General features: G+C 47.1%; 1 protein-coding gene, 1 long non-coding RNA gene and 1 pseudogene across 2 annotated transcripts; 2 read left to right on the forward strand and 1 right to left on the reverse strand.

The window, feature by feature from the left end:
- Window positions 1-3,296: 3,296 nt before the first annotated feature.
- LOC115332758 lies at window positions 3,297-4,864 on the reverse strand. The gene is made up of 3 exons (XR_003920652.2): window positions 4,803-4,864; window positions 3,806-3,887; window positions 3,297-3,417 (listed from the first exon to the last, which is right to left on the reverse strand). It is a non-coding gene; the product is annotated as an uncharacterized LOC115332758 (long non-coding RNA).
- An 8,745-nt stretch (window positions 4,865-13,609) lies between these two features.
- On the forward strand, window positions 13,610-15,643 carry LOC120846330 (annotated as a pseudogene).
- Window positions 15,644-19,034: 3,391 nt separating this feature from the next.
- On the forward strand, window positions 19,035-23,564 carry LOC120846334 (WAP, Kazal, immunoglobulin, Kunitz and NTR domain-containing protein 1-like). Its single transcript, XM_040218067.2, has 3 exons — window positions 19,035-19,156; window positions 22,473-22,517; window positions 23,305-23,564. The coding sequence occupies exons 1-3, from the start codon at window positions 19,087-19,089 to the stop codon at window positions 23,472-23,474; spliced, it is 285 nt and encodes a 94-aa protein (XP_040074001.1). The 5' UTR covers window positions 19,035-19,086; the 3' UTR covers window positions 23,475-23,564.
- The last annotated feature ends 1,119 nt before the right edge of the window (window positions 23,565-24,683 follow it).

Genomic DNA, 24,683 nt, shown 5'->3' on the forward strand with positions numbered 1-24,683 from the left:
GGCATGCATTGCCGTGATTTGTATTGATAATAATACTAAAATTCAGATATTTTAATACGCAATGTTTCAAGCTCCAATATAATTTATTGCTTATGCTCTAATTTCAAACGCGGGAACAAGCATGACAATCAAAAGTGTGCTAATTATCTTCGCTCAAATCAATCAAAATATTCTCGCTTATGTGAGAAATCTATGTAAAATTATATTAATTGTGGGCAAAGCATATTTTGCTATCAAAGTCGTATATCTTTGACAATCGGCATGAGTAACAGAGTCGCCACCAAAATTCTTCCAGACGTTACGACGCCCCCCCCCCCCCCCCCCCCCGAAAAAAAGCTCAGGAATGTTTTTTTTTTTTTTAATATTAATGTTCATATAACATTTTGTTACTTTTTTACGCGCAGGCGTTTTGCCAATCTCAGCCTTCCCAGTCCGAAGAGACGCCTAGTTGCTCGCACCTCTGCTAACTGCAGCACGTTGCGTTTGCGTTGGAAGCCGGTGAAACAGTTTTGAGTTTCAGTATTGCGTATACGAGCGAACGCAAGCTCTGTGTGTGGGCGTTAGCGCGTGCGCGGAGCCCAAAATTGCGGTCTTGGAATGGCGTATGGCGATAAGGCGCACGCACAACGTGGGGCACGCAACTCTAACGCAAAACACACAGCGCTTGCGTTTGCTTCTGTACGCGATACTAAAACTCTCTCGTAAGGTACCATCCCATACCAGCTGCAGCACTACGTTGGGACAGTGAAGAGTGTTGTTTGCGTTCGGAAATGACATTTCGCGAGCCATGATCGCGCGAAGTTCTGCCGTACCCAATGAACAGGAGAATCGGGGGACACTCACTAGAGCGCTTTCCGTTTCCGCCGCGGGAGGGCGGAGCAACGAGCTGGAGACGCAAATTGGGGCCTAAGCCAGACCTTCGACGCGCTGATTGGACCCGAGCCCCAGGACGGACACTGGCGCAGCACTCGTGCCCAATCGGACGCCTCGATCGATCTGAACGTGATGACGCTACCGAGGACTCAGGTGGTCTTGGGCCTCCTCTCCCTCCATGAAACGTCATCAGAGTTGGCTAACTCGGCTATTGGGCCTAAGCCAGACCTTCGACGCGCTGATTGGACCCGAGCCCTAGACGGACACTGACGCAGAACTCGTGCCCAATCGGACGCCTCGATCGATCTGAACGTGATGACGCTACCGAGCACTCAGGTGGTCTTGGGCCTCCTCTCCCTCCATGAAACGTCATCAGAGTTGGCTAACTCGGCTATTGGGCCTAAGCCAGACCTTCGACGCGCTGATTGGACCCGAGCCCCAGACGGACACTGACGCAGCACTCGTTCCCAATCGGACGCCTCGATCGATCTGAACGTGATGACGCTACCGAGGACTCAGGTGGTCTTGGGCCTCCTCTCCCTCCATGAAACGTCATCAGAGTTGGCTAACTCGGCTATTGGGCCTAAGCCAGACCTTCGACGCGCTGATTGGACCCGAGCCCTAGACGGACACTGACGCAGCACTCGTGCCCAATCGGACGCCTCGATCGATCTGAACGTGATGACGCTACCGAGGACTCAGGTGGTCTTGGGCCTCCTCTCCCTCCATCAAACGTCATTAGAGTTGGCTAACTCGGCTATTTGGCCTAAGTCAGACCTTCGACGCGCTGATTGGACCCGAGCCCTAGACGGACACTGACGCAGCACTCGTGCCCAATCGGACGCCTCGATCGATCTGAACGTGATGACGCTACCGAGGACTCAGGTGGTCTTGGGCCTCCTCTCCCTCCATGAAACGTCATCAGAGTTGGCTAACTCGGCTATTGGGCCTAAGCCAGACCTTCGACGCGCTGATTGGACCCGAGCCCTAGACGGACACTGACGCAGCACTCGTGCCCAATCGGACGCCTCGATCGATCTGAACGTGATGACGCTACCGAGGACTCAGGTGGTCTTGGGCCTCTTCTCCCTCCATGAAACGTCATCAGAGTTGACTAACTCGGCTATTGGGCCTAAGCCAGACCTTCGACGCGCTGATTGGACCCGAGCCCTAGACGGACACTGACGCAGCACTCGTGCCCAATCGGACGCCTCGATCGATCTCAACGTGATGACGCTGCCGAGGGCTCAGGTGGTCTTGGGCCTCCTCTCCCTCCATCAAACGTCATTAGAGTTGGCTAACTCGGCTACTAGGCCTAAGCCAGACCTTCGACGCGCTGATTGGACCCGAGCCCTAAACGGACACTGACGCTGCATTCGTGCCCAATCGGACGCCTCGATCGATCTGAACGTGATGACGCTGCCGAGGACTCAGGTGGTCTTGGGCCTCCTCTTCCTCCATCAAACGTCATTAGAGTTGGCTAACTCGGCTGCTAGGCCTAAGCCAGACCTTCGATGCGGTGATTGGACCCGAGCCCTAAACGGACACTGACGCAGCACTCGTGCCCAATCGGACGCCTCGATCGATCTGAACGTGATGACGCTGCCGAGGGCTCAGGTGGTCTTGGGCCTCCTCTCCCTCCATCAAACGTCATTAGAGTTGGCTAACTCGGCTACTAGGCCTAAGCCAGACCTTCGACGCGCTGATTGTACCCGAGCCCTAAACGGACACTGACGCAGCACTCGTGCCCAATCGGACGCCTCGATCGATCTGAACGTGATAACGCTGCCGAGGACTCAGGTGGTGTTGGGTCAGCCGACGACCCGATGGAAGCAATCAAGCTGCCCCTGCACGGTCACGCTCCTGGCTGTGATAAGCAGAGATCGAAGATCCTTCCTTTGCGGTTCAGTGCTGCCATCTTCTGCGGCGGCAATGGAAATTCGAGCGCAGAAGCGGGAAACGGACGAACTAAAACGCGGAGCCAGCTTGCGGGAAAAGAGAGCTACGAACATATCTTCAACCTGTCTCTAGCTTAGCACAGAATTGAACACGTCTAACGACTTCTAAACTACGAGTTGGGCTACCTTGCATCAAGATGCGGCTTTTTGTTTTTTTCGACTGCAGAGACCGAAATGCGTGCGTCAGTTGGTAATTATAAGCTTTGCTAGTGTTTATTCATACATGCACCGCAACTAAAGTTTGCACCAAATGAAACCCGGTAGTGCGTTATGGTCGAAGTTGTTCCGTTAGAATCGTTCGAAAATTGTATTGTTCACTGTCGCCCCAAAAAAGTACCTCAGCGACGTAGACTCCATCAGATCTGCGTGAGATGCATTTTGTTTTCCGTCAATAAGGTTTCCGAAAAAAAAAAAAAAAGGATAAATTAGACAGCGAGTGTTGGTTAAGCATTTGCCCGTTGCTCGTTGTTTTTCTTTCTTGTGCTGCGTTAGCTGGTATTTTCTTTCAAGTGGGATCTGCATAAGAATGTCTTTCCACAGCTCGCGTTTGTCAGGATTTGGAAGAGCCACCACTGTCTTCAGGGGGCTGAGCAGAAAGAAAAGCGACAAACCAAACTTTTTTAGACGCACGTAAAAGTAGGCATTTATAGGCACTCTAAGAACGTCTTTAAGGTACTTTAAAATAACAATGAATACCTAATCATCCTGTGTCTACAATCACAGCCAAACCGAGAGCAGCAGGGCGTGTCTTGTGAACGGCCGGCTTCCAGCATGTGCTCGATGCCTTTCGCGGTGCTTTGGCTGCGCATGCGCGTTCGAGGCTCACGAGACGCCGAAGCTTCATCGAAGGTAGGATGCTCGCGCTCAAGGTGGGATAACTCAAGCTCGTCCCCATTTTGCCGTGTAGTAACAAAAGCGATGATTTAAATGTTTTCGAAACGATGATTCATCAGGAAAAACAATGTCGTACTTACCGACCACGGAAAGCACTCTCCATTTGAAGAGGTCTGTTTGGTGGTAGGCGATTCAATTTCATTGTTCAGCTCTGAACGTGATCTGTAAGAAGCCCACATCATACGTATACGAACATTTCTGCTCTCAATAACTTTACTTCTTCGGGCATTCCTCGAGTGGTTCCCAAGCCTGTGGTGCCCACATTGACGTGACACCCATTGACCTTCGTTAGTTTCCTAGGAATGTCCCACGCCCAATAAAAAAAAAAAAAAAAAAAAAAGGGAGGGGGGGGATTATAGGCAGGCTTTCACAGCATGCATTTCCGGAAAGAAATATCAGAATGTCCAAATATAGAAGCAAGAGGGTTTGTATCAAAGGCGATCTTGGTTTTTATTCCTCGGAGGGAGATTTTTTGCGGATGGGCCGTTTTACTTCCAGCGTGTCTGCGTCGGCGTGGAATTCGTCTCTAGTACGTCAAGTGTGGAAACTGGCTTGGTTTAGCTGGGATCGGCAAATCAATAGGCGTTTCCGCAAACTCTCGGAAAGACTCTCCAAAAATCCCCCGATGCCACAACGGCGTGCGGCGAATTAGGAGAGGGAGGTCGGACGTGTTGTAAGTCCTGCGGAAGTGCGGCTCCATCCACATTCTTTCAGCCTCGCGATTTCGGAGCGCAAACACAGTATGAGGACGAGCACAACGCATATCGAACGCACAAGCTCTGTTTTGCATTGTTCTGCTTTCTTTACATTTTAAGGTCAGATCAAATGTTAAACCTGCGTGGGTTTGAGTTAGACTTGGAAGTGACATTATTTGAACTTGAAAACAAAACGCCTTGAACGCGCAACATTCGTCGCAATCTGCCTGAATGCCTCTATGTTTTAGGTGCGTCAATAATTGCCTCATCGAAAAAGTCCAGCTTCCTGATTGTCCTAGCAGTCGCCGCGTGCATGCATTACGGAAATGGTGGAAATTACGTTCGATGTCTGCATAGAGTGAAAGATGAACAGCATACTCACAGATGAACCACCGCAGCCAGTACAAATAATAATTTTGGGATCAGGAGTTTCTTCGAGGGCATTTTTAGCGCCACAGAGACGAGGAATAACTTGGCTTCTTTATGTGAGTTGCGAAGACTAACCTTTGGATTGCGTCGGCTGCTAGAACGTTCGAACTGAATCCCTGGGGCCCTATGTTGCGCTTTTTAAACTCCATCGGCGACTAGAGAGAAGGAAGTGACATCAACAACGCAGAAAGCGCCGATTGGATGTGATTTGTGATAGTCGCTGATGACGAATATCCGCAGAAGAAAACAAAGAAAAAGTGAGCTTTGTTATCTTCTGCGGAAATTCATCATCAGCGACTCTCACCAATAAACATCCAATCTGCGTTTACTACGTTGGTGACGTCACTTCATTCTGCTTAGTCGCCGTGGAATCCAAAAAGCGCAACATAAGGCCCCAGCTGTACTTTAGGTTGTAAACAGATTTTGTACATGACTTCCATTGTGTTGTCACGGCGCGGATAATGACAAGAGATGTTTGCGATTCTAACGAAGAATCGGTGCACCCGATTGCCGCCCACCGCCGGTCCTGCAACGAATATCCGCCCAGGTTTGAGGAGGCGCACCTGCTCGGGCTCCATTGCCAAAGATTTGAGAGGGAAGTTATTGGACGCGTAATTGTTAAATCCATGTTTCTTTAAACAAAAACCTGAAACCCATTAAAAAAAAAAAAAAAGAGTTTTAGGTGAATTTCGAGGTATTTTTATCCCGTGAATCTGAGTGTCACGTTCGTTTTCCCCGAATATGAACCTAAACGCGGGAAACGACGAAAAACCTCCTACCAGTCGTGACGTCATAAGAGAATCTTTCGGCAATTGCAAGCTTGCCACGTATTTATTCCCCCGCACTGGCGCCAGTCGTGACATATTTTTCTTACCTTTTTTCGAAATAGCGAGAGTGCGCGTGCATAGCTTTGATAGGTCCTGGAGATGCGCGAAGCGGAGATTCGGCAAACTCCTTTTGTGACGTCACGCCCCGGGAAGAGGGACTTTGGCGGTACTTCGAAAATGATTTTCTGCAGCCTCCGTACACCACATTAAAATTCTAATATCGATATCCGTCATCCTAGAGGCCAAACGAAGACGATTTAAATGTTTTCCCTCTAATAGAGAACCGCTTCCATTTTTCCTTAAGGCTATATATTTGCGTTCGAGTGCGTTGTGACCAACGCAAGCAGCTATTCAGCCGCCTACGACCGCCATTCCTGCTGATGCACTACCTTTCGTAAGTCCTCGCAAGAGGCTGAAAAACAGGCGTCGGAGTTGGTCAGACGTGTGTGAACCCGCCTTTACACCTCCTCCCACACTCGGAATTTCCTACTCCGAGCGCAGCAACAAGGCAGAGCATAGCGCGAACAAGACACACAGAAACTATCGAGGCCACTTCCGACCGTGCGGTTATGACGAACCCGGCATCTCGTGGATACGAATGGCAGAAACCGAAGGAACTTCGCAGATAAATTAAGGCCTGCGTGAGGCGGCAGTGTGTGAAGTGAGAAATGAAAGACGTTTACAACGCCCTGTAACGCCGAATTAGAGCGCAGCTCTTGAGGAGGAGGAGGGAAGGGTACTGAGGGGAGGCTATGCCCCTCCTCCCTCCTCCTCATCCATCCTGCTACTCCTCCTTTCCTACTCCGTCCTCTTCCTGCTCCTTCGTTCCGCCGCGGGTGCGCTGCTTTTAGAGAGTTGTAGGGAACCGGCACATCCGAGACGGTACGATAGGCAACCCGGTACGAAGTGCGCTACCGGCAGCAGACTCGCACATGCCCAGTGCGTACCGGAGGGCCCATCGTATAGTCTTGGATGTGCCGGTTCCCTAAAACTCTCCATTGGCAGGGCGCATGCGCAGAAGCTTCGCGGGAATCTGGTTCCTGCGCAGGCGCTGTGCCCACACCTCGTGTAGCGTTTGCCCCCCCCCCCCCCCCCCCCCCCCACCTCGTGGGTCTAGAAGCAGCGCGTTGGCCTATTAGCGGCGAGATTTCTTGGTGGTGCCCTCGTATGGTTTCTTTTCGTGACGTCATTGCCTTATGAACAACAAGTTCGAAGGTGTTTGTAATGAGCATGCTGGAAGCTTGAAATCACTGCACTCTAAAACCAACACTGCTAATTCCGTCACAATTGAGGCTCTTACATTCCTCTTATTTCCGTCGAGGTGAAATCTTTTGCTGACGTCATCGTCAGCATTTGGCCAATCGTGCAAGGCGGACCACAGCGATGCTTTCGGTCGCGCTCGTCGCCAATACACTGGACCCCATACTCGAGTCCGATGTTTTGAGCGCATGCTCACAACGAGCTTACACTACTAGGCTGCTAAGACCGGTAATCTTGATGGTGCGGAATGCACGTTTCAAAAGAACTCTGCAAGCTCGCTGTCAGCACGCGCTCGTCAGTTGATCCCGCAGCTATGGCCGCTAATAAATACTCTCTTGTTTTAAACACGCGCCAGATTGAGCCGCCATTGCCGACCTTCTCAAGCCTTACCGGGATGCCGAGCCACCGAAGCTGGCGTTGACGAGCCTTCACAAAGGCCTATGCCGAGGAGAAGGACGGAGTCGCGCCTAAAGTGGCAAGAACCTGTCCTGCTTTGGCAATTATGAAGTGAAGCGAACGGAATAAGGGGAAAGAAAAATTGCAGGTCGGTTATGGCGGCGCCCACGCACAGCTGCCTGGAAGATACCGGCTGTAGCGAGTTCGATGTTCAGGACGGAAGAGATGGTGCGACCGACTCCGAAGCTTAGGTGAGAATGTTCTGTTCATCCTCTAGTGCCGTCGGGCTCGAGCCGACCACTAACTTTGTTGCCTTTGTGGGTGCCGACGCTGGACCGACACACCACCGTTCATAGCACATCAATTAATTTTCAGGCGGTAGGCACGAATAAATTTTTCCCGCAACGCTAACTGATGTTTCGAATTTTTAATCCAATATCTTTATTCGCTGGGCTAAGCATTCTAAAAGGGGCAGCGGTCCGAATGTCTTCTTATCCCGACATGTTTTCTGTCGCTGTGCAATCGGCACGCTACCGTTCAATAGATGAATTGGGTTTCAGGCGAGATGCAGGGACAAACCTTTTGCGGATCGCTAATAGCTGTCGTGGCTTTCAAATGAAATCGTTTTCGCCCGCTAGATTAAGCACTGTTCAAGTGAAAAAGAACAGCGGTACGACAGTGCCCTTCGTCTTGACAACCAGCGCAGCCATCTTGTTTGTGGATGTGGCGTCACGGAGCGCCAAGAAGTCACTCGCTCTCCAAGGAATGTACCAACTTCTTCCCTTTCTCTTCCCACTTTTTCTAAAGGGCGTTGGGGAACGGCGATCGTAGCTGAAAATAAACGTTGTTGTGGATTCAAGAACGGTGGCCGTCTGTGTTTAGTCCCTTTCCCGTTTTATTATTTCCGCTAAATCAACGTCGAAAATTATAACCGTTTACCCCTTAGCTCATGACATGTTGAACTTGTCTATCAGTTCCGAAAGACATGAAGGAAACATCGCTACTTAAGTCGTCCCTGGGTGTTGTTGAAGCTGATCAGATCTAAGGATGCCAAACAGTGAAGGCCGTGAACCAAAGTCTATTGACTGGTAGGATGTTCCCGAGTATTGACTGGCAATGCGTCCTCAAAATAAAAAGTTTTTCACTACCTGTATACCTGAATTGGTGTTTCAGAATCCCTTTTTATGTATTTGTGGAAGTATTTGGGAAAGATCTTAATATGCCAAAGGCAAATGTATTTTAGTATCTGTATTTTATCTTTCGGCGCATGTATTTCAATATTTGTATTACAGATGAGTTCTTTGAGCATCTCTGCCCGGCGTGATATATGTTCTGAAAGCCTCAAATACAGATAATGAGATATGCCTTTCTTTGAAGTAATTGGATATTTCAAAGATACTTGTGCAAATACAGTACACTTGCGCCCAATATACAAATACCGAAATACTTGGTTTTCTTTTCCATTATCGGAAAGGCGATGATCTGCCAAGACATTTACTAATGCAGCATAATGTAGACATCAGCCCTAAGTATTCCAAGTCAGTATTCAGGAGACCGAGCTTCCCACTCTTCACCGTTTGGCATCGCTCAGTCCGGTGTGCTGCAACAACACCCAGGGACGAATGGAATATCATGTTTCTCTTCCAACTTTTCGGTGTAGCAAACGAGCCCGACAAATCGTGGGCTGAGAGGTTGGTTGTTGTTGTTTTGATGCTACGGTGAAGGTGTACAGTCCCTGGCCATGTCAGCTCCCCCGGCCGAACGCCGACCGTAGCAGTGAAACTCCCGCTTGTGGCGCGTCGAGCGTGGCCGCGCTTTGGGAGCCCAGCTGTTGAAGTCACCTATTTCGTTACCGAAGGGGTTGACAGATAGAGCTTTCATCATGTGTGAATCGTAAAAGCATGGCCGATTAGAATTGCTGCTTTCCGCTGTTGGCCTGAAGTGTTCAGTGATCTTATAGCTGCTGATAAACGCTATTCGCGTCTCCAGCTCGACGCTCGCCCTCCCGCGGGGAAACGTGAAGCGCTCTAGTGAGGGTGCCCCGATTCTCCTGCTCAGCGGGCACGGCGGAACTGCTCGCGATCATGGCTCGCGAAATGTCATTTCCGAATGCAAACAGCACTCTTCACTGTCCCAACGTATAGTGCTGCAGCCAGCATGGGATTGTACCTTACTGGTGAGTTTTAGTCTGGCACATAGAAGCAAACGCAAGCGGTGTGCGTTTGCGTTTGCGTTAGAGCGTGCCCCACGTTGTGCATGCGCCTCATCGCCACGCGGCATCCAAGACGGCAATTTTGCGCTCCGCACGCGCGCAGTGTGGAACACGCAAAGCTAACGCAAACACAGCGCTTGCGTTCGCTCGTATACGCGTTACTAAAACTCACTACTGTCTCACCGGCTTCAAACGAAAACGAAAAGTGCTGCAGTGAGCAGACATGCAAGCAGGTAGGCGTTCCTTCCAACTGGAAAGGCTCAGATTGGCAAAACGACGGAGCGTGAAAATGAAAGTAACTAAATGTTATAAAAAAACTGATAACTAATAAAAAAAAGTTTTTTGTTTTTAATTTTTGGTCATTTGGTCTGGAGGGATATTGGTGGTGACTTTGGACGTCTTGCCAATTGTCAAAAGTCGCGACTTTGATAGCACTTTTGATTGTCATATTTGTTCGCGCTGTTCGCGTGTTTGAAATGAGATCATAAGCAACAAAATATACTAGAGCATGACAAATTACGTATTAAAATATCTTAATTTTAATACTATTATTATTAACACAAATCGCGGCAGTATATGCCCCCAATTAACGAAAAGATAACGAAAATAGCCTATCTAACCATGATAGTCTTTCCAGAAAGGTATAATTTTGTTTTCTTTTTAGCATATGAAACACTCTGACATCATTAGCAAGATAGACAAACTGTCGAATACTGGATATAATATGAAGTCATATGCTTCACGCGTTGCTATAAAAAACACACACACATTTCAGCAGTCTGAACAGGATTCCGTCTTTGGGATGTTGCAGTGAGAGCAGCGTTTATTAATTTATACGTTTTGTGGACATATTGTAAAAATTGGAATTATTTTCTTATTCTTGTGCTGAAAATAATGTTAAACCAATTAATAATCTAAATACACGAAAAAACATTGAATGGCCCACAGTGCATTATTTCCCATGATAATTATCTGAGCGAGAAAATGCAGCGAGAACGCACAAATATCAGCACTGATTTTTTTAACAACTACAACTACAAATTTCAGCCTGGATCGAACATGTATGTCACAAGATAACGTTTCCGCGAACTACTTCTCTAATTAAATAATTACGATGTGAGACACATTTTGAGTTATGAAAGAATCCAAAATCAAGACCTATATCGAGAAATTAAATCCAAAATAGAGGTTAGTTTCGGCGCTCCAGAATTAAAACGTGCCTCTTGGCGTAAATATTACGCTAAACACCGTTCTTGTTTTCAGGGTAAAGAGGTGACCTGCGCTCATAGCACCCTAGCTTCCTCGTATTACCAGAAATAATTTGCGTCACTCAGTGAAGCCAGCACACTAGACAGGCTCAACAGCCGGCCACGCATCTCCGACCCTCACTATAACCGCCATTTCGGAAAATGAGTGGCGCCACCTATAGTTAGTTGGAGTCGCGAATAACAAAATTTTCTCAGTAAAATGCACTCACGAAATGTGCCTAAATCTTTATTCAGCTTTGACACAAATATATTTTTCTTGTTATTTATAGCACATGCTTATAGATCAAAAAGATTATTTCAAGAACGCTTTTCATTGTCTTGTCTCGGATCAAGACTGAAAAAAAAAACTTGTGCAAAAGATTACTGTAAGGATAGGAAATATATAAAATGAATAACCGGTTTCGCAATAAAGAAGTAGCTCATAAAAGGTCACATACGTTATGCAACGAAGGATTTCGATAAGCCGTCTGCCTTTCATACCGACAATTGCAAGCGGGATTGTAATCGCCCGTGCTTCAGACACACGTTTCAATACGCGGAATGCTGTCAAACGTCCTACGTCCACCCTTTAGATGACAGAATAGTTAAGTTCCAATAGTCTGGTTTCCAAAACACGGCCACACTCGACGCGCCGCCTGCTGGATTTTCACTGCTACGGTTGGTTTTGGGACGGGGGAGCTCATATGGCTGGCGACTGTGCATAAAATGTAGCTCGTGAAAATTTATTTCTATAGCTACATACGAGGCATTATCATGTTTGCTGTTTCTTGTAACCTTCATCTTTAGGTTTTTGAGCGTAGAGGAGGAAGCAAAAGACTTAGCGTTGCCCAAGGGGCAAATATTAGCGTGTATCGGTATGGTCAGTCGGCAGCTCTATACGGTTCATAAATGCAGGGTGGCGAGGTGAGAAGGGTGCGTCCGTAGCGGACACAGATTGTAGCACCTGAGCCCTTCTGTCGATGTTTGCCCATTTTTTTCTTCTTGTAACTTGCCTGCCGTTGACTATGTTCACTGATACCGATAAGAACCCCCCCTTGTCGCACCCAATGAACGCTGGCGAGCGATGACACCGCCTGACAAAGCGTACGTGTCTGCCCAAACGTACCTGCTTTTTTTCCTTCTGACCCTTTTAATAATAATAATACTAACTTTATTTTCCAAATGAATTGGAGGGACAGAAGGAAAAAAAGCCTCCAGTGGAGGCTTGATGAGCCCGGAGCCTCACACGGTGACAGGCGCAGCAGCAGAAAAAACAAAGAGTAGCGCACACACGCATTTACATAAGAAAGACAAAAACTTCATCAGAATTATTATAAACACTACACAGTAGACGCTGTTGTAGCCCTAAAAATAACCCTATACAGTTCAAACAAACAAGTCGATAATAGGTAACATATTAGGCATCGATGAAGAATCACAAGCGCAAATAGAATGAACGGAAATCTTTAGTTGATATGGAGGTAGTTGAGCAATTTAGGTATAGTGTAACGTAGAGTTTGTGTACCATAGTTTGGACATATTGTTTCTCATCCGCGCATTTGTTGGTGTGCTCTTACCCAAACAAATAACCTCAAGTGTACACAGAAAGGCTACTGTGTGCAGAAAGAAACCGGCCGCTGTAAAAGCGAGATGTGATAGCAGAGCAAAAAAATCACTCTCATTGCGAAAACAAACCATGTGATGCGTCGGACTTTTGGCGTGGCTTCTATTTTTTTAATATCTTCACATCTTTCAGCTCGTTTGAAGCAATAAATTAACAACAAACGTAATTCTAGCAGCGTATCATATTACATCACTGAAGTATTTCATTACTGAAATACAAATCGATTTCGCAAATGCACCTTAGTACAGAAATAGTTACTCAAAGTGTCTTTAAAATTGTATCTCAATACTTTCATGTCGTGATGTTGTCCCGATTGTAATTCCTCATTCGTTTTACACTGCTGCAGATGCCGGTTACTCGTTGAAACATAAGATCTGCATTCCTGTGTGCAGGTTGAGGTATTTAGCGCACAAGGTAGAAAGAAGAATGACAAGACAGAAAAGAGCGCTACTCACAACTACGTTTACTAATAAAAAGGGAAGAGAAAGAAAACACCTAAATAATCCGCCGCGGACTCGTGCACCTGCCACAGCCGCGTGAATGATAGCGGCTAGTTCATCCAGGCTCGTGCGGGCCCTTCATTGTTTGTTCAAGGAATTTCCTTTCCTTGTTTGTTAGCGTAACGGATTCAACGCTAATACAGTTCCTGTCCTCGCGAAGGGTGTAGAAGGCCTCCAATACCTCGCGGGTCAATTTGTCTTTGTCCTTCCCCAAGATGTTGGTCTCACGGAATAATGGTCTGCATGTGCATTCCCTGCAATGGAGAGGAAGATTTCCGCCCACTGTAGCCTTCAAGGAGTAATCATGCTCCCGGAGGCGGTCATTGAGGCATCTGCCCGTTTGGCCTATGTAGCCCAAATGTCAACTTTACTGCAGCTTATTTCTTTTGCATCGGGCACTTCTCCTGTAAGCTTCAACCTTCCTTTCTCGGATCCATGTATCCTTGTTAACCTAATCGCCCGTTGTGTGAGTAGTGCCCGGGTGGCCTCTTGGCACATTCGAAGAGGTACCTGTCCAGTGGAACTCAGAGGTGTGTGCGGCTTCCTTGCTCCATCGACTGGGCATGCGAGAAGGGTATGCCGTGTGCTGCGATCGTAATACTGGCGCCAGGAAAGATATTTCAGAGACTGCCTGCGAGTAGCCTGTGCTTCGAGTACTGGCAATGATGGACAAAAACGAAGATACTTCCGTAGGATGAGCAAGTCAGCGGGAGATGCTACGGAGTTCCTCTGGCAAAGCATTAGACCCCATCTACCAACCAAGAAAGACAAGGTTCCCTTCCAGGCGGGCAAGTTCACAATCCTAGGTGATGTAACGATTCCACCGGATGTTGGCAAGCGTTTGGAGGTAGGCCCTAAGTTTTGCTACGAGCCAGTCTTGAGCCCACCGGAGTTGGTCACACTAGCCAAGAAAGTAGCATACCGGACAGTAGAGGAGGACCGACCAAGGTGCATCTCTGAGTGCATGGATAACCTTCAGGTTCCGCAAAAAAGAGGACCAGTGGGACCGTTTAGGCCCTTGTTAGAATACATGGACACTAATGGACTACGCGTCCTGTTATCTGATAAGGAAGGGCATTTTGTAGTGTTGCCAGATGGCCAGTACAACGAAAAGGCCATGGCAGCTATTGAGAAAAAGTTTAGACCGGTGCAAGTCGCCCTGAAGAAAACCAGAGATAAAGCAAAAAATCTGTGTGAGCGGCTAGCGTTAACCTAGTTAGCCGCAAGAGTTGGGAAAGCAGAGCGCTTACATCTCGAGGTCTTCTTCAGCGTAAAAACACATAAAGAGGCCTGTCCATTTAGAGCCATTGTCACAGAAAAGGGATCGTGGCAAAAGCAAGTTGCTTTCTATCTTCAAAAACAACTGTCCGCCCTAAGCATTAGAGACCCCTTCAGGGTTGCCAACTCTGAGGAGATAGTGGAATATTTCCGATTAGGGGGTCCTGAGAAGAGAACCGCTTTCAGCATTGACGTGGAGAATTTTTTTTACTCCTTGCCACACGACCAGCTACTGACCTCGGTGAAGGATTGTATAGAAGCTAATGGAGAGCTCGCTTTCCGAAGTTCCAGCAGAGTACCCATTGAGAGCTTTATGGAGCTGCTACAGTTCTACCTGAAGTCTATGATAGTTGGGTGGCGGGATGGCTGCTATCTGCAGAAGTCAGGAGTCTGTATCGGTTCCTGCGTTGCCCCAGTCCTTAGTGACATCTACTTGGGAGCAGTGGACTGTGTGATAGAAAGTGCGCTTGAAGGCAAAAATGTGAACAAGGTCGCCAGGTATGTTGACGACTTCCTGGTAATTCTTCAAGATGACGAACGTATGAACATACAAGTAGCAGACATTATGGAGACCTTTGCTGAGTACGGAGGCGGCCTTAAGTTTACATTTGAGGTGCCCAAAGAAAAAATACTTCAGTACCTGGACCTTTCACTCCACCTGGGGGACACCCATGTTTGTTGGTCGTACAGCCCACGTACCAAGAAAGCCATTCTAGACTACGGCTCGGCGCACTCAAAAATCATCAAGAGGGGCATAGCTCTAACGTGTCTGGGCTCGGCACTAAGGAAGTCTTGTCGTCATACTATGCCAGCCAGCTTCACCATGCAAGTAGAGAGGCTAACAAAAGCCGGCTATTCGTCAGCCCTACTGGCGGATGTGGCAAACGCTCTGGTGAAGAAGGCAAAAGGCTTCCAGTCCAACAAGACCAGTGTCAAGCAAACAAGGCCAGTTGTAATACCGTACCTTCACAGGATGTCCCATAATTTAAAGAACGTCGCAAGCCGCTATGGGGTCAGAGTAGTTTTTTCAGCACCACACAAAATGAGCCAAATTTGCAATAGAGTGAATGCGCATGCTGAGGGTACCACAAAACCCACGTGCACCAAGAAGCATGCAAACGAATTCCTATCATGCGCTTCGGGCGTCGTGTATAAGATACCTCTTTCATGTGGCAAGAGCTACATAGGCCAAACGGGCAGATGCCTCAATGACCGCCTCCGGGAGCATGATTACTCCTTGAAGGCTACAGTGGGCGGAAATCTTCCTCTCCATTGCAGGGAATGCACATGCAGACCATTATTCCGTGAGACCAACATCTTGGGGAAGGACAAAGACAAATTGACCCGCGAGGTATTGGAGGCCTTCTACATCCTTCGCGAGGACAGGAACTGTATTAGCGTTGAATCCGTTACGCTAACAAACAAGGAAAGGAAATTCCTTGAACAAACAATGAAGGGCCCGCACGAGCCTGGATGAACTAGCCGCTATCATTCACGGGGCTGTGGCAGGTGCACGAGTCCGCGGCGGATTATTTAGGTGTTTTCTTTCTCTTCCCTTTTTATTAGTAAACTTAGTTGTGAGTAGCGCTCTTTTCTGTCTTGTCATTCTTCTTTCTACCTTGTGCGCTAAATACCTCAATATGTTAGACAACCAACTAGCCCAAATGTCAACTTTACTGTGTGCAGGCTTATGCTCATGGCCTTAACTGCAGCGAATAATAACAGTTGACGAGAGCAAATATGTTTTGGCCTTCTACATTCAAATATGTTGTGCTTTTTCCTTTTACCTAACGCAGGATGAGAACATCCCACCGACGCAATCTGTCGTCGGCAGCAGGCAAGAGCTGGACGATGCATACTTTCTTCACCTTGTTGTGAATCGTGAGCGCTTCTTCTCCGTTTGTAATGCAGAAGAGGGGCTGTGCATGTTGTTGGCAGCATCTTGGCTGCTCAGCATCTCGTACGAACGCAAGGCTTTCAACAGGCTGGTGGCTGCGGAGAGGCTTTTCCTTGGCTTGAGCGACACAACTCTAACGACAGCAGTAATTAAGTTTTCGAACAAAGTTTGCAGACAGGTATGTGGTTGAAGAGATGTTTTGTGAGCCGTTTTAAAAGTGTATGATGCACTTTTCTCGCCAGTATTATCAGGTTCATTTTTATTTTGCTTACAGTACAAATGATAGAAGATTTTATGGAGGCATGCTTTCTTTTTCTATCTTTAAATGTTGGGTACTTTCTGTGATGACTTATGCTGACCTGTAGGCGAGGTGCTTAGAATTTAGCTGTAGAAGTTCCTCATTTACAGTCGCCTTCCATAACTTTATAATGTTCCTTGTACATTAGCAAGAGGATAGCGTCTTCTACTGAAACTTTTGCTTTACTGCCGTAGAGGGTAAGCTCATTCTGCGATATTTTTTTACACGTTTGCAGATAGCATTCTTTATGTTATGGCAAGCATAGTATTTTACTTTTGTCTCTTAGGTTCAATAAATGTTCAATTTAACACATTCTAATTGATGTCTTACTGAGCTTCACTTACTGAAATACTGCTGTGGTTCAGTCAAGGGCTAGACCACTTCCCTCTACCCTGCTTCCAATTAGTAAGCAGATGCGCATAAGGAGACAAGTGATAAGCGAAGCGTGGGTTCTGCAATCCTCTGAGACAAACAAAACATGCCACTTGATCTCCAAACAGGAAAGCTCCACATGCTTCGTTGGTGGCAGCCCATGATGCTTACAATGGTTCAACCGTGCAGTACGATGCCTGGGGTCACTGCTTGCCCACTTAGAGTTCGAGAAAGGGGGGCGGCGTAGCACTACCCGGTTTTCCTCAGGGTTATGATGGGGCCTACAAGGAGCTCTTTTGTATTACTTCTTCATGAAGTGAGTTAGGTTCAGTGTGACTCAATACTTGTTTATCACGTGCCTCGTATGTGGTGATGTGGCAATCACCCTAAGTGAAAAAAGTGTTTATGTGTTTGGTAAACATAATAAGTTGTAAATCATATAATACTAATATAAGAACATGCAATACCTTCATGATGTTTGTATAATTTACAAGTTCTGATATGTGTGTGTATTAGACACCTTCCTATAATTTTTTTTTCCCTGGGGCCTATGCCTCATTTTACCTTTCGTCCGAGCGCCGCGGACGCTACAGCCATCCAGCGTCGAGAGAGCGTCATGTGACCTTGAATTCCACGTGACCAAAACGTCGCGTGATACTCTCCCGGTGCAGGATTGGCTGGGATAGCCGAGCCTCCACTGAGTCACTCCAGCGGGTGCTTATTCCATGCCAAGCACCCTTTGCCAAGGGTGTTTGGCAGGCACCCATTATGGAGGGTGCTTGCCTGAACACCCTAAGGGTGTTGGCCCTGAGACAAGCTGACTGTGTAGTTTAAAGTTATATGGCCGAAGTAGGGTCGCTCTCAGAAATAAGTAATTTTAAAGTAATTGCTTTACTTCTTAAGTAATTTGTGAATTACTCTTCACGTAGCAGTAATTATAATTGTTGTTAAACTATTTTTGGAGGAAAGTAATTTTAACTAAATTATATTTTGGAAGTAATTTACTCATTTATGGCTTCCTAGTCCGACTCCGTATGTCGGGAAGAGTCATTGTTCTTAGAGAGTGTGCCAACCACGCTAAACAAATAAATGCTACCGTCAGTTTTAACAGTAATACTTACTTTATCTAATTCGTTCTATATTTCCGCGCAATGCTTCGCGACTTGGACATATTTTTGTAACGAAACCGCAGTGTCCGAGGGAAGTATTTTTTATATTTCGTGAAGTGTCTAGTTCATCCCTAAAACACAACAAAAGAAGGCTTTTTCTCAACGGCGAGATTGAGCACATCATTAAAGCTCTTCTCACAACTCTAGTCTGCAGCAACGCTTAAGGCGCGCTAACTGCTCCAGTACATCGTACAAAAGACGGACACAGTCTGACTCGTTCCTTTTTCTTGGCATAAATTTCATCATACACTAACAAAAAAAAAAAAAAAAAGAATGTCATCTTACATCCTTTCGTCCCTTATCATACACCCCAAAACTTCAATCCGACGCACAGCGCACTAAAGGCGCAGAGACGGCCCCAAATTTTACGAGGGGCTTGATAACGGTGAGATATACATCATAAACACTTAAAATACTTATCAAAAACCACAGAAAGAAAACACTGAGGTTTTCCAGTAGGGCCATGAAAACCCCATTATTTTTTTTTTGTAGTCGGTAACACGTACTACATTAACTATTTTAATAAGTTGTACCACACGGCTGTCAAGCCCCTCGTGAACGTTAGTACCGTCAGATCGACGTCAGTGCGCTGCACGTCCAACTGGAGTTTTGGGGTGTATTATATAAAACAAAGGGTGTAATAATACACTCCTTTTTTCTGAGAGTGTACAAATATTCTCCGCAGACATGTTGGAAGCACGAACGAAGCCAGAATGCTTCTAAGATGCTTGAGGCGCAGATCACTTTGTCCTCGTTTCTGGAGCTTGAACGCCGTGTCTTTTTTAAAGGCAAACGCCGTTTTTCTTGAGCATACCAAGAAATAAAAAAAAGGGAGGTCTAGCGATAGTTGGTTGTCTTGATCCGATAATTGCCGCGCTCGGGAGATCGTAAGTGCGTATCGACGATTGACCGGGGCTCGAGAGCCTGATGTCTGTTTTTGACGCTCTTCAGCCTTCCGGTCATTTCGGCGAACCAAAAGAACTGCCTATGCAGCGGCTGGAGATAGCGCGCGCCAGACGCGTGAAGGAGGGTCTTGGCTCTCGTTTTACGACGATGTTGCGATCTGGGCCGGCAATCTCGGCTGTTTAAAAGGCCGGCTCGGCGTTGCGCTTAGTGTCTTTCCTGCTGATCAGCGGCTCAACTACAACTTCAAAACGATGGCAGCTAACTTTTCGGTCTCGTCCAAGGCGATGCTTTTGCTGGTACTTTGCTTCGCCATCGTGTGCCGTGAGTATTGTTTACATTTCCTCCAACAGCCTACGTAGATGTAAATTACTCGAAAAAAACTCTTTGATCAGAATTTTTTTTTTAAAGGGGGGGGGGGGGGGGGGGGGGAGGCACATAATTTTATTATAAACTTGCTTTCCAGTGTGTGGAGTTTTTTATAGGGAAGAAGGGGGCTAAATTGTCAACGAATGTTCCGTAAATTGCCGTTTCCAATTTATTCGAGGCTCGTGCACAATCCTTGTGGCGAAAAAATGGTCGCAGCAGAGTTTGGGAGTTGTTTTGCCCGGGCGATCCCACCGTGTCCTCTACACAGTGTAGGGTGCCCTTGTTTAACCCAGGTTGTTTAAAGAGGTACCTACAGAGCCACCTTGGCCTGAAGACAACTACCCCGGTGTAGGTCGCATCATTTATTGCTCATTCGTAAATCGTGATGCAGCAATGTCATAATCTATGCTCCATCTCATGAGTTGCATGCAGCACAAGCGCCAGCGTGTAACTCGCGAAAGGAGAGCAAATCTGAACGCCATGTGCCCTCGCGTATACCCTTACCTTTGCTGCACACAACTCCCGAAACAGAGTATTGCGCAACATAAAAACTTCATTAAAAACTACATCCATTAAGAATAGAAACAAAACTTTTTCCGCTTAGCGTTTGATGCACCGAGGCACATTAGTCGTTAGGCGAATAAAATATTTTAGAGAATAGATTAGCATTGGACAGCGCGCTTAAAGCACGAAATTCCTCCGTAGCAGTGTGGACACTCCCACGCATGCGCATCGCGCCTTCCAGGCTGTCGCGTTGTGCCGAGGGAGAATGCCCGCGCACCGAGATGCCTGATGTGCGATTACGTGTTAACACATCCACCGAGCCAGTACATCCACCGAGCCATTACATCCATCGATGGATGTAATGGCAGGGTGGATATACTAGCTCGTTGGATGTGTTGACGCGTGTATGGATGTAGCTGCTCGATGGATGTAGTTGCTCGTTGAATGTAGTTGCTCGATGGACCTAGTTGCTCGATGGATGTAATTGCACACCCTATGTTACGACGCCTAGCGTGCCATTACATCCATCGTGCTAGCACATTCATAGAAGCCAAGATGGCCACCATTGGGCTTTTTGCGTTATTCGCATTCTTATGCGGAGAGCAAGCTTGCTTGCTTCTTGCTCAGGGGTTGCGGTGACTCCATAAAGACGCTGAGCTTTGAATGGAGCTCTGATTGAACGATAGTGGTTAGAGCTCAAGGCAGCTTGCCTTGAGATCTATCCACAATCCTTCATTCGGAGCCAATCAAAGCTCAACGTCTTTATGACGTCACCGCGACCCCTGCGCAAGAAGCAAACGACTTGCTGTCCGCATTGGTTTGGGAGTCACAGGGACATAACAGGGACATAATTAAATTCTATAAGACATTCAGATTTTTTTAAAACAAAATAAAGGTGTGATTGTGTGTACCGTCCTAATTATATATTAAAGTTTATATTTATTTATATCTGAGGGTTAAAAAAGCGGCAACTAAAATGTGATCACTGTGGAGACAACGGACAACGAGCCGACGATGCATGTTCAACTTTGGAGACGCCGAAGGCCGCAGAAAGCGCATGATGCACAGAAGCTAGGTCCTTTCACTCGCTTTAGTACATTCAATTTACCGTATAACACTTCAAAATATTGTGAACTATTATACAGCATAGTTAAACAAAGAAATAAACCTGCGTGATAGATGGATGTAAGGGCACGTTTTCCGAAGAAGCTGCTCGTTGGATGTGATGAGACGATGGATGTAACGGCACGATGTATGTAATGACACGCTTTTGGATGAAGTGGCTCGCTGGATGTGATGGCGCGGTGGATGTAATGGCACGGTGGATGTAACGGTATAATGGATGTAATGGCACGTTGGATGAACTGGCCAAAATGGATGCAATGGCACGATGAATGTGTTGGCACTATGGATCTGCGGGCACGATGGATGTAATGGTACGAAATTGGACGTATTTGCTCGATGGATGTAATGGCACGATGGATGTGTTGGCCCTAAGCCCTGATTTGCCAAGGCTGTATCCACCGTCCCCAAGGCTGTCTACGACTCAAGATGGCCGCAGCCAGCCCTTCCACCTGAAACAGAAAACCTTGAGGCTGCGCGCGTTCAGCCGTCTCACAAACATCTGCAGTAAAGACGAAGGCATGGGCACGCACGAGTGGCTCTAGAATGTGCGTCTGATGCACGAGTCCTCGTACAATTACAAAAGCATGCATGCTGAGAAAGGCTCACGTACTGATGCCTTCGCCTTTACTGCGGACACTTGTGGGTTGGAGATACATTCGCACCTTTCCAATTTTTTGAATGAGGGTTTAAACTTACTCCTTGTGAAAGCAAAATTTGAAATGAAGAAAAATAAAAAGCGCTGACGGATGTTGTTTTTGTTGCTTGATGTCAACAAAATGGCCCGTTTGCAGTGAGTGGAGTCGTTAGGACGTTGATCTTTAGGAACTCGAAAGTGAAGTCACTCCCGCACTTTCTACGTTGCGACACGTTTTAGGTATGATAAAGCTCGGAAATTCTTTTTAATTAAAGTTAGGCTCACCAACTATAAGTGAATATACCTACCCTTTCACACCATAATTTGTTTCTTATTGCATAACTATAGCGAGTTTTGCGCGTGACTGTTGTATAATTTATTCTGTCGTTGTCTTCTATCAATCGTAAGAACAAGAAAACAAAATGTTTTTGTCATCCTGTGCTGCCTCAGAAGCCTGAAAGGCATCACCTTGATTTTTTATTTTTCGTGTCCCGACTGAAAGCAGCGTCTACTGGCTCCCTTTGCGCGTACAGAAGAGTAATTCAAACTTAAGTTACGAGAGCCGCCTCGGCGTCTTCGAGGCAGTGTGCCGATCCACGGATCACCAGTCCCTGCCAAGATGCACGCGCTTGGGCGGCTCATGATAGAGAAGAAACCGTGTAACTCAGAGTTAAGTACACGTAAAAACCAAAACAAAAAAGAATCCATGCCATTAAAGATTGTCTTCAGTCCTTTGCTGGGGCGTGGAAGAAGCCGTACTTTGTTGCCATGGCCCGTAAAACCCCCCAAGATGTCCGGCTTTTACTTTCACTGATGGGAAGCGCTATAGCATGAGTGGAGCGATGACGCCACATACGCCAGCTTCCTCTAATCAGTCACGAGGGACGAAACGCATAAACCGTATAGAGCAGACACGTAAATTTCTCGTAGGGCGATGGAGCGTTCGTGTGGCCCAGAAGCCGGAACTGTCGTGTGGTATTGACGCTTGCCTTTTATCCTTGTTTACAGATACTGTGAATGCGGGTGCACAGCATGTTTGCCCCTATCCTCAAGGTATGTGTGTTCTTCGTCTTTCTTTAAGAAACCAATCTTCTATTGACTTGCTGCAGCGTTGCTTGCTAAAACTTTTCAAAAACTCCTGTAAAAAAGAGGGAGCGTTTTAAGCAATTGTTTAAATCGATTTAACGAATGTCAGTGTCACGAAGGCAACTAGATTCGTACTCTTAATGTTCTAAATTTGACTTACTCACTAATTATATTTCTAATTTCAGTTGGAACTTCATTAGCTTCCTATTATATCGTCTGAACAACGGTGATTTCGTGTTGATCGCTCTATCTCTCTCTCTTTTCATTCTTAGCGCAACGTGTCTGAGGGCTAGCGTTCACCATCACCTTTAATATATGAGTGCTTCGACAAAACAGGCTGTGCTCGGTTCACTTTATACCACGAGTGGTGCATCTTTAGAAATGAAGGACTTTGTCATTTGGCAGTAAAAGTTGTCGCAATTTTTCATGCTGCAAGCGTCGGCATTCTTCGTAATTTATTTTAAACTTTCGCCCTCGCCGCTCTATGAAATCGGGTTAAAGAAACTCTAGGGCAATCGAGGGACCGTGCTAAACGCTAAAAGTAATACTCGTCACTTCTTTTATTGCTTCGGAGTATCGGTGATTTTATTGACTCAAATATGCAAGCTTCTCTCGAATTGAAGCAGCGTATCTTTTTTTTTTTTTATGATAACCATCAATTTAATATAAATGAGCGGATTTCTAAACTTTTTTCTCGGTAAACCGAAAAACAAAAAACTAAGATTGTTTCTTTTTTCAATTCCTCGTCGTCCAGCTTGTACCAGCCCTGGCGCCCCTGACCCGCACCATACCGTGACCGCGACCGCCCGCTACGACCCGACCACGGGCGAGTGCGTGACCATCCCGTCGGTGACCGGGCCACACGACTGCCAGAAGTTCGCAAGCCTGGCTGCCTGCCAGGCGGCCTGCGTGGTGTCCGAATAAGAACACGAAGTAGCCTCTCCAAAGGCCCACAGTCAGGAGGCGATCCCAATAAAGCAGTCGTTAATCTGACCATAATGATTCTCTGGGGGAGTCTATTTGCTTTCCTTGTGAGCGCGGCGGAAGTCAAACAAGATCATGCACTATGATGCACACCGTCTGCTAATAGTCTGCCGGCATTATATGAGGCTCACGCTTCTATTACGCTGATTACACATATATATTGACGAAAGCGCTTAGAACATGCTTCAGGCCTCACACAATGTCCGCAGCCAACAGCGTGTATACGAGCAGTCGGACTGCCGCTTTAGAGGGCCGAGTCACGCCCTTTGCGCTTGATTGGAGCAGCCGCCGGATAAGCACAAACAAAGATGGAGGACGCCGTGACCTGCGCTTCTGGCCCGGCTTCCCTTCACCGCTTTTTCTAGCGTGAGCTACACGGGCCGAGGTTGAGGAGTTTCGCGTGGTACCCAAAGAGCCGTGCTGCGCATGCGCGAGGAGCAGTGACGTCACACGGCGCACAGCTGGCGCGCCGGAGCCGCCGCCGCCGCGCGCTCGGCCGCCGGCGCGCGCGCCTTGCCGGTCTGCGTCTTCCAGAGGACTGACGTCATAGCCGCGGCAGACGCACTGGCGGCGCCGCGTGCCCAGCTGTGCGCCTCCGTTGCGCAGTAGCCAAGTCTGACGCTGCACCGGAGCCGCTTGATAGCGCTTCTCATTTTGTGCGCATAAGCTCACGCTACGTATATCCTGGCATAGCCGAGCTAAGCCACCCCAATTTTTTCGTATTTTTTAACACACACTTTGTTATTGTTTCACCCTCGCAACGTCTGGCATCGGTCAGAGGATTCGTAACGTAGCACGTTCCTAGCGATGCATAGAGATCAAAAATCAAAACTATTTTCTCAGTAAACTACTAACATTGAAGTACTGCAATGGAAAGGTAGCCACACGGACTATAGAATCAACCAAATACAACACCTTAGTAACCGAATGCGCCACAAAGCTATATTTTCGTAGGTACTGTCAGCCACACCACTGGTAAAAGAGCTTACGTGTTAATTCTGAGATCAGTGAGTGATTGAGTGAGGTATACTTTAAGCATTTTCGGCCTCCTGGCTCGTTGGAGAACGCGGCAAAGACTTTCTGACTTGCGGTAGCTCCGGTCTCGTGTGTCGGCTTCCCAACACTGTTGTCGAATGTCATCCTCCGGCT

The sequence above is a fragment of the Ixodes scapularis genome, unplaced genomic scaffold (assembly GCF_016920785.2).
Source record: "Ixodes scapularis isolate PalLabHiFi unplaced genomic scaffold, ASM1692078v2 PGA_scaffold1__304_contigs__length_218370807, whole genome shotgun sequence".
NCBI lineage: Eukaryota > Metazoa > Arthropoda > Arachnida > Ixodida > Ixodidae > Ixodes > Ixodes scapularis.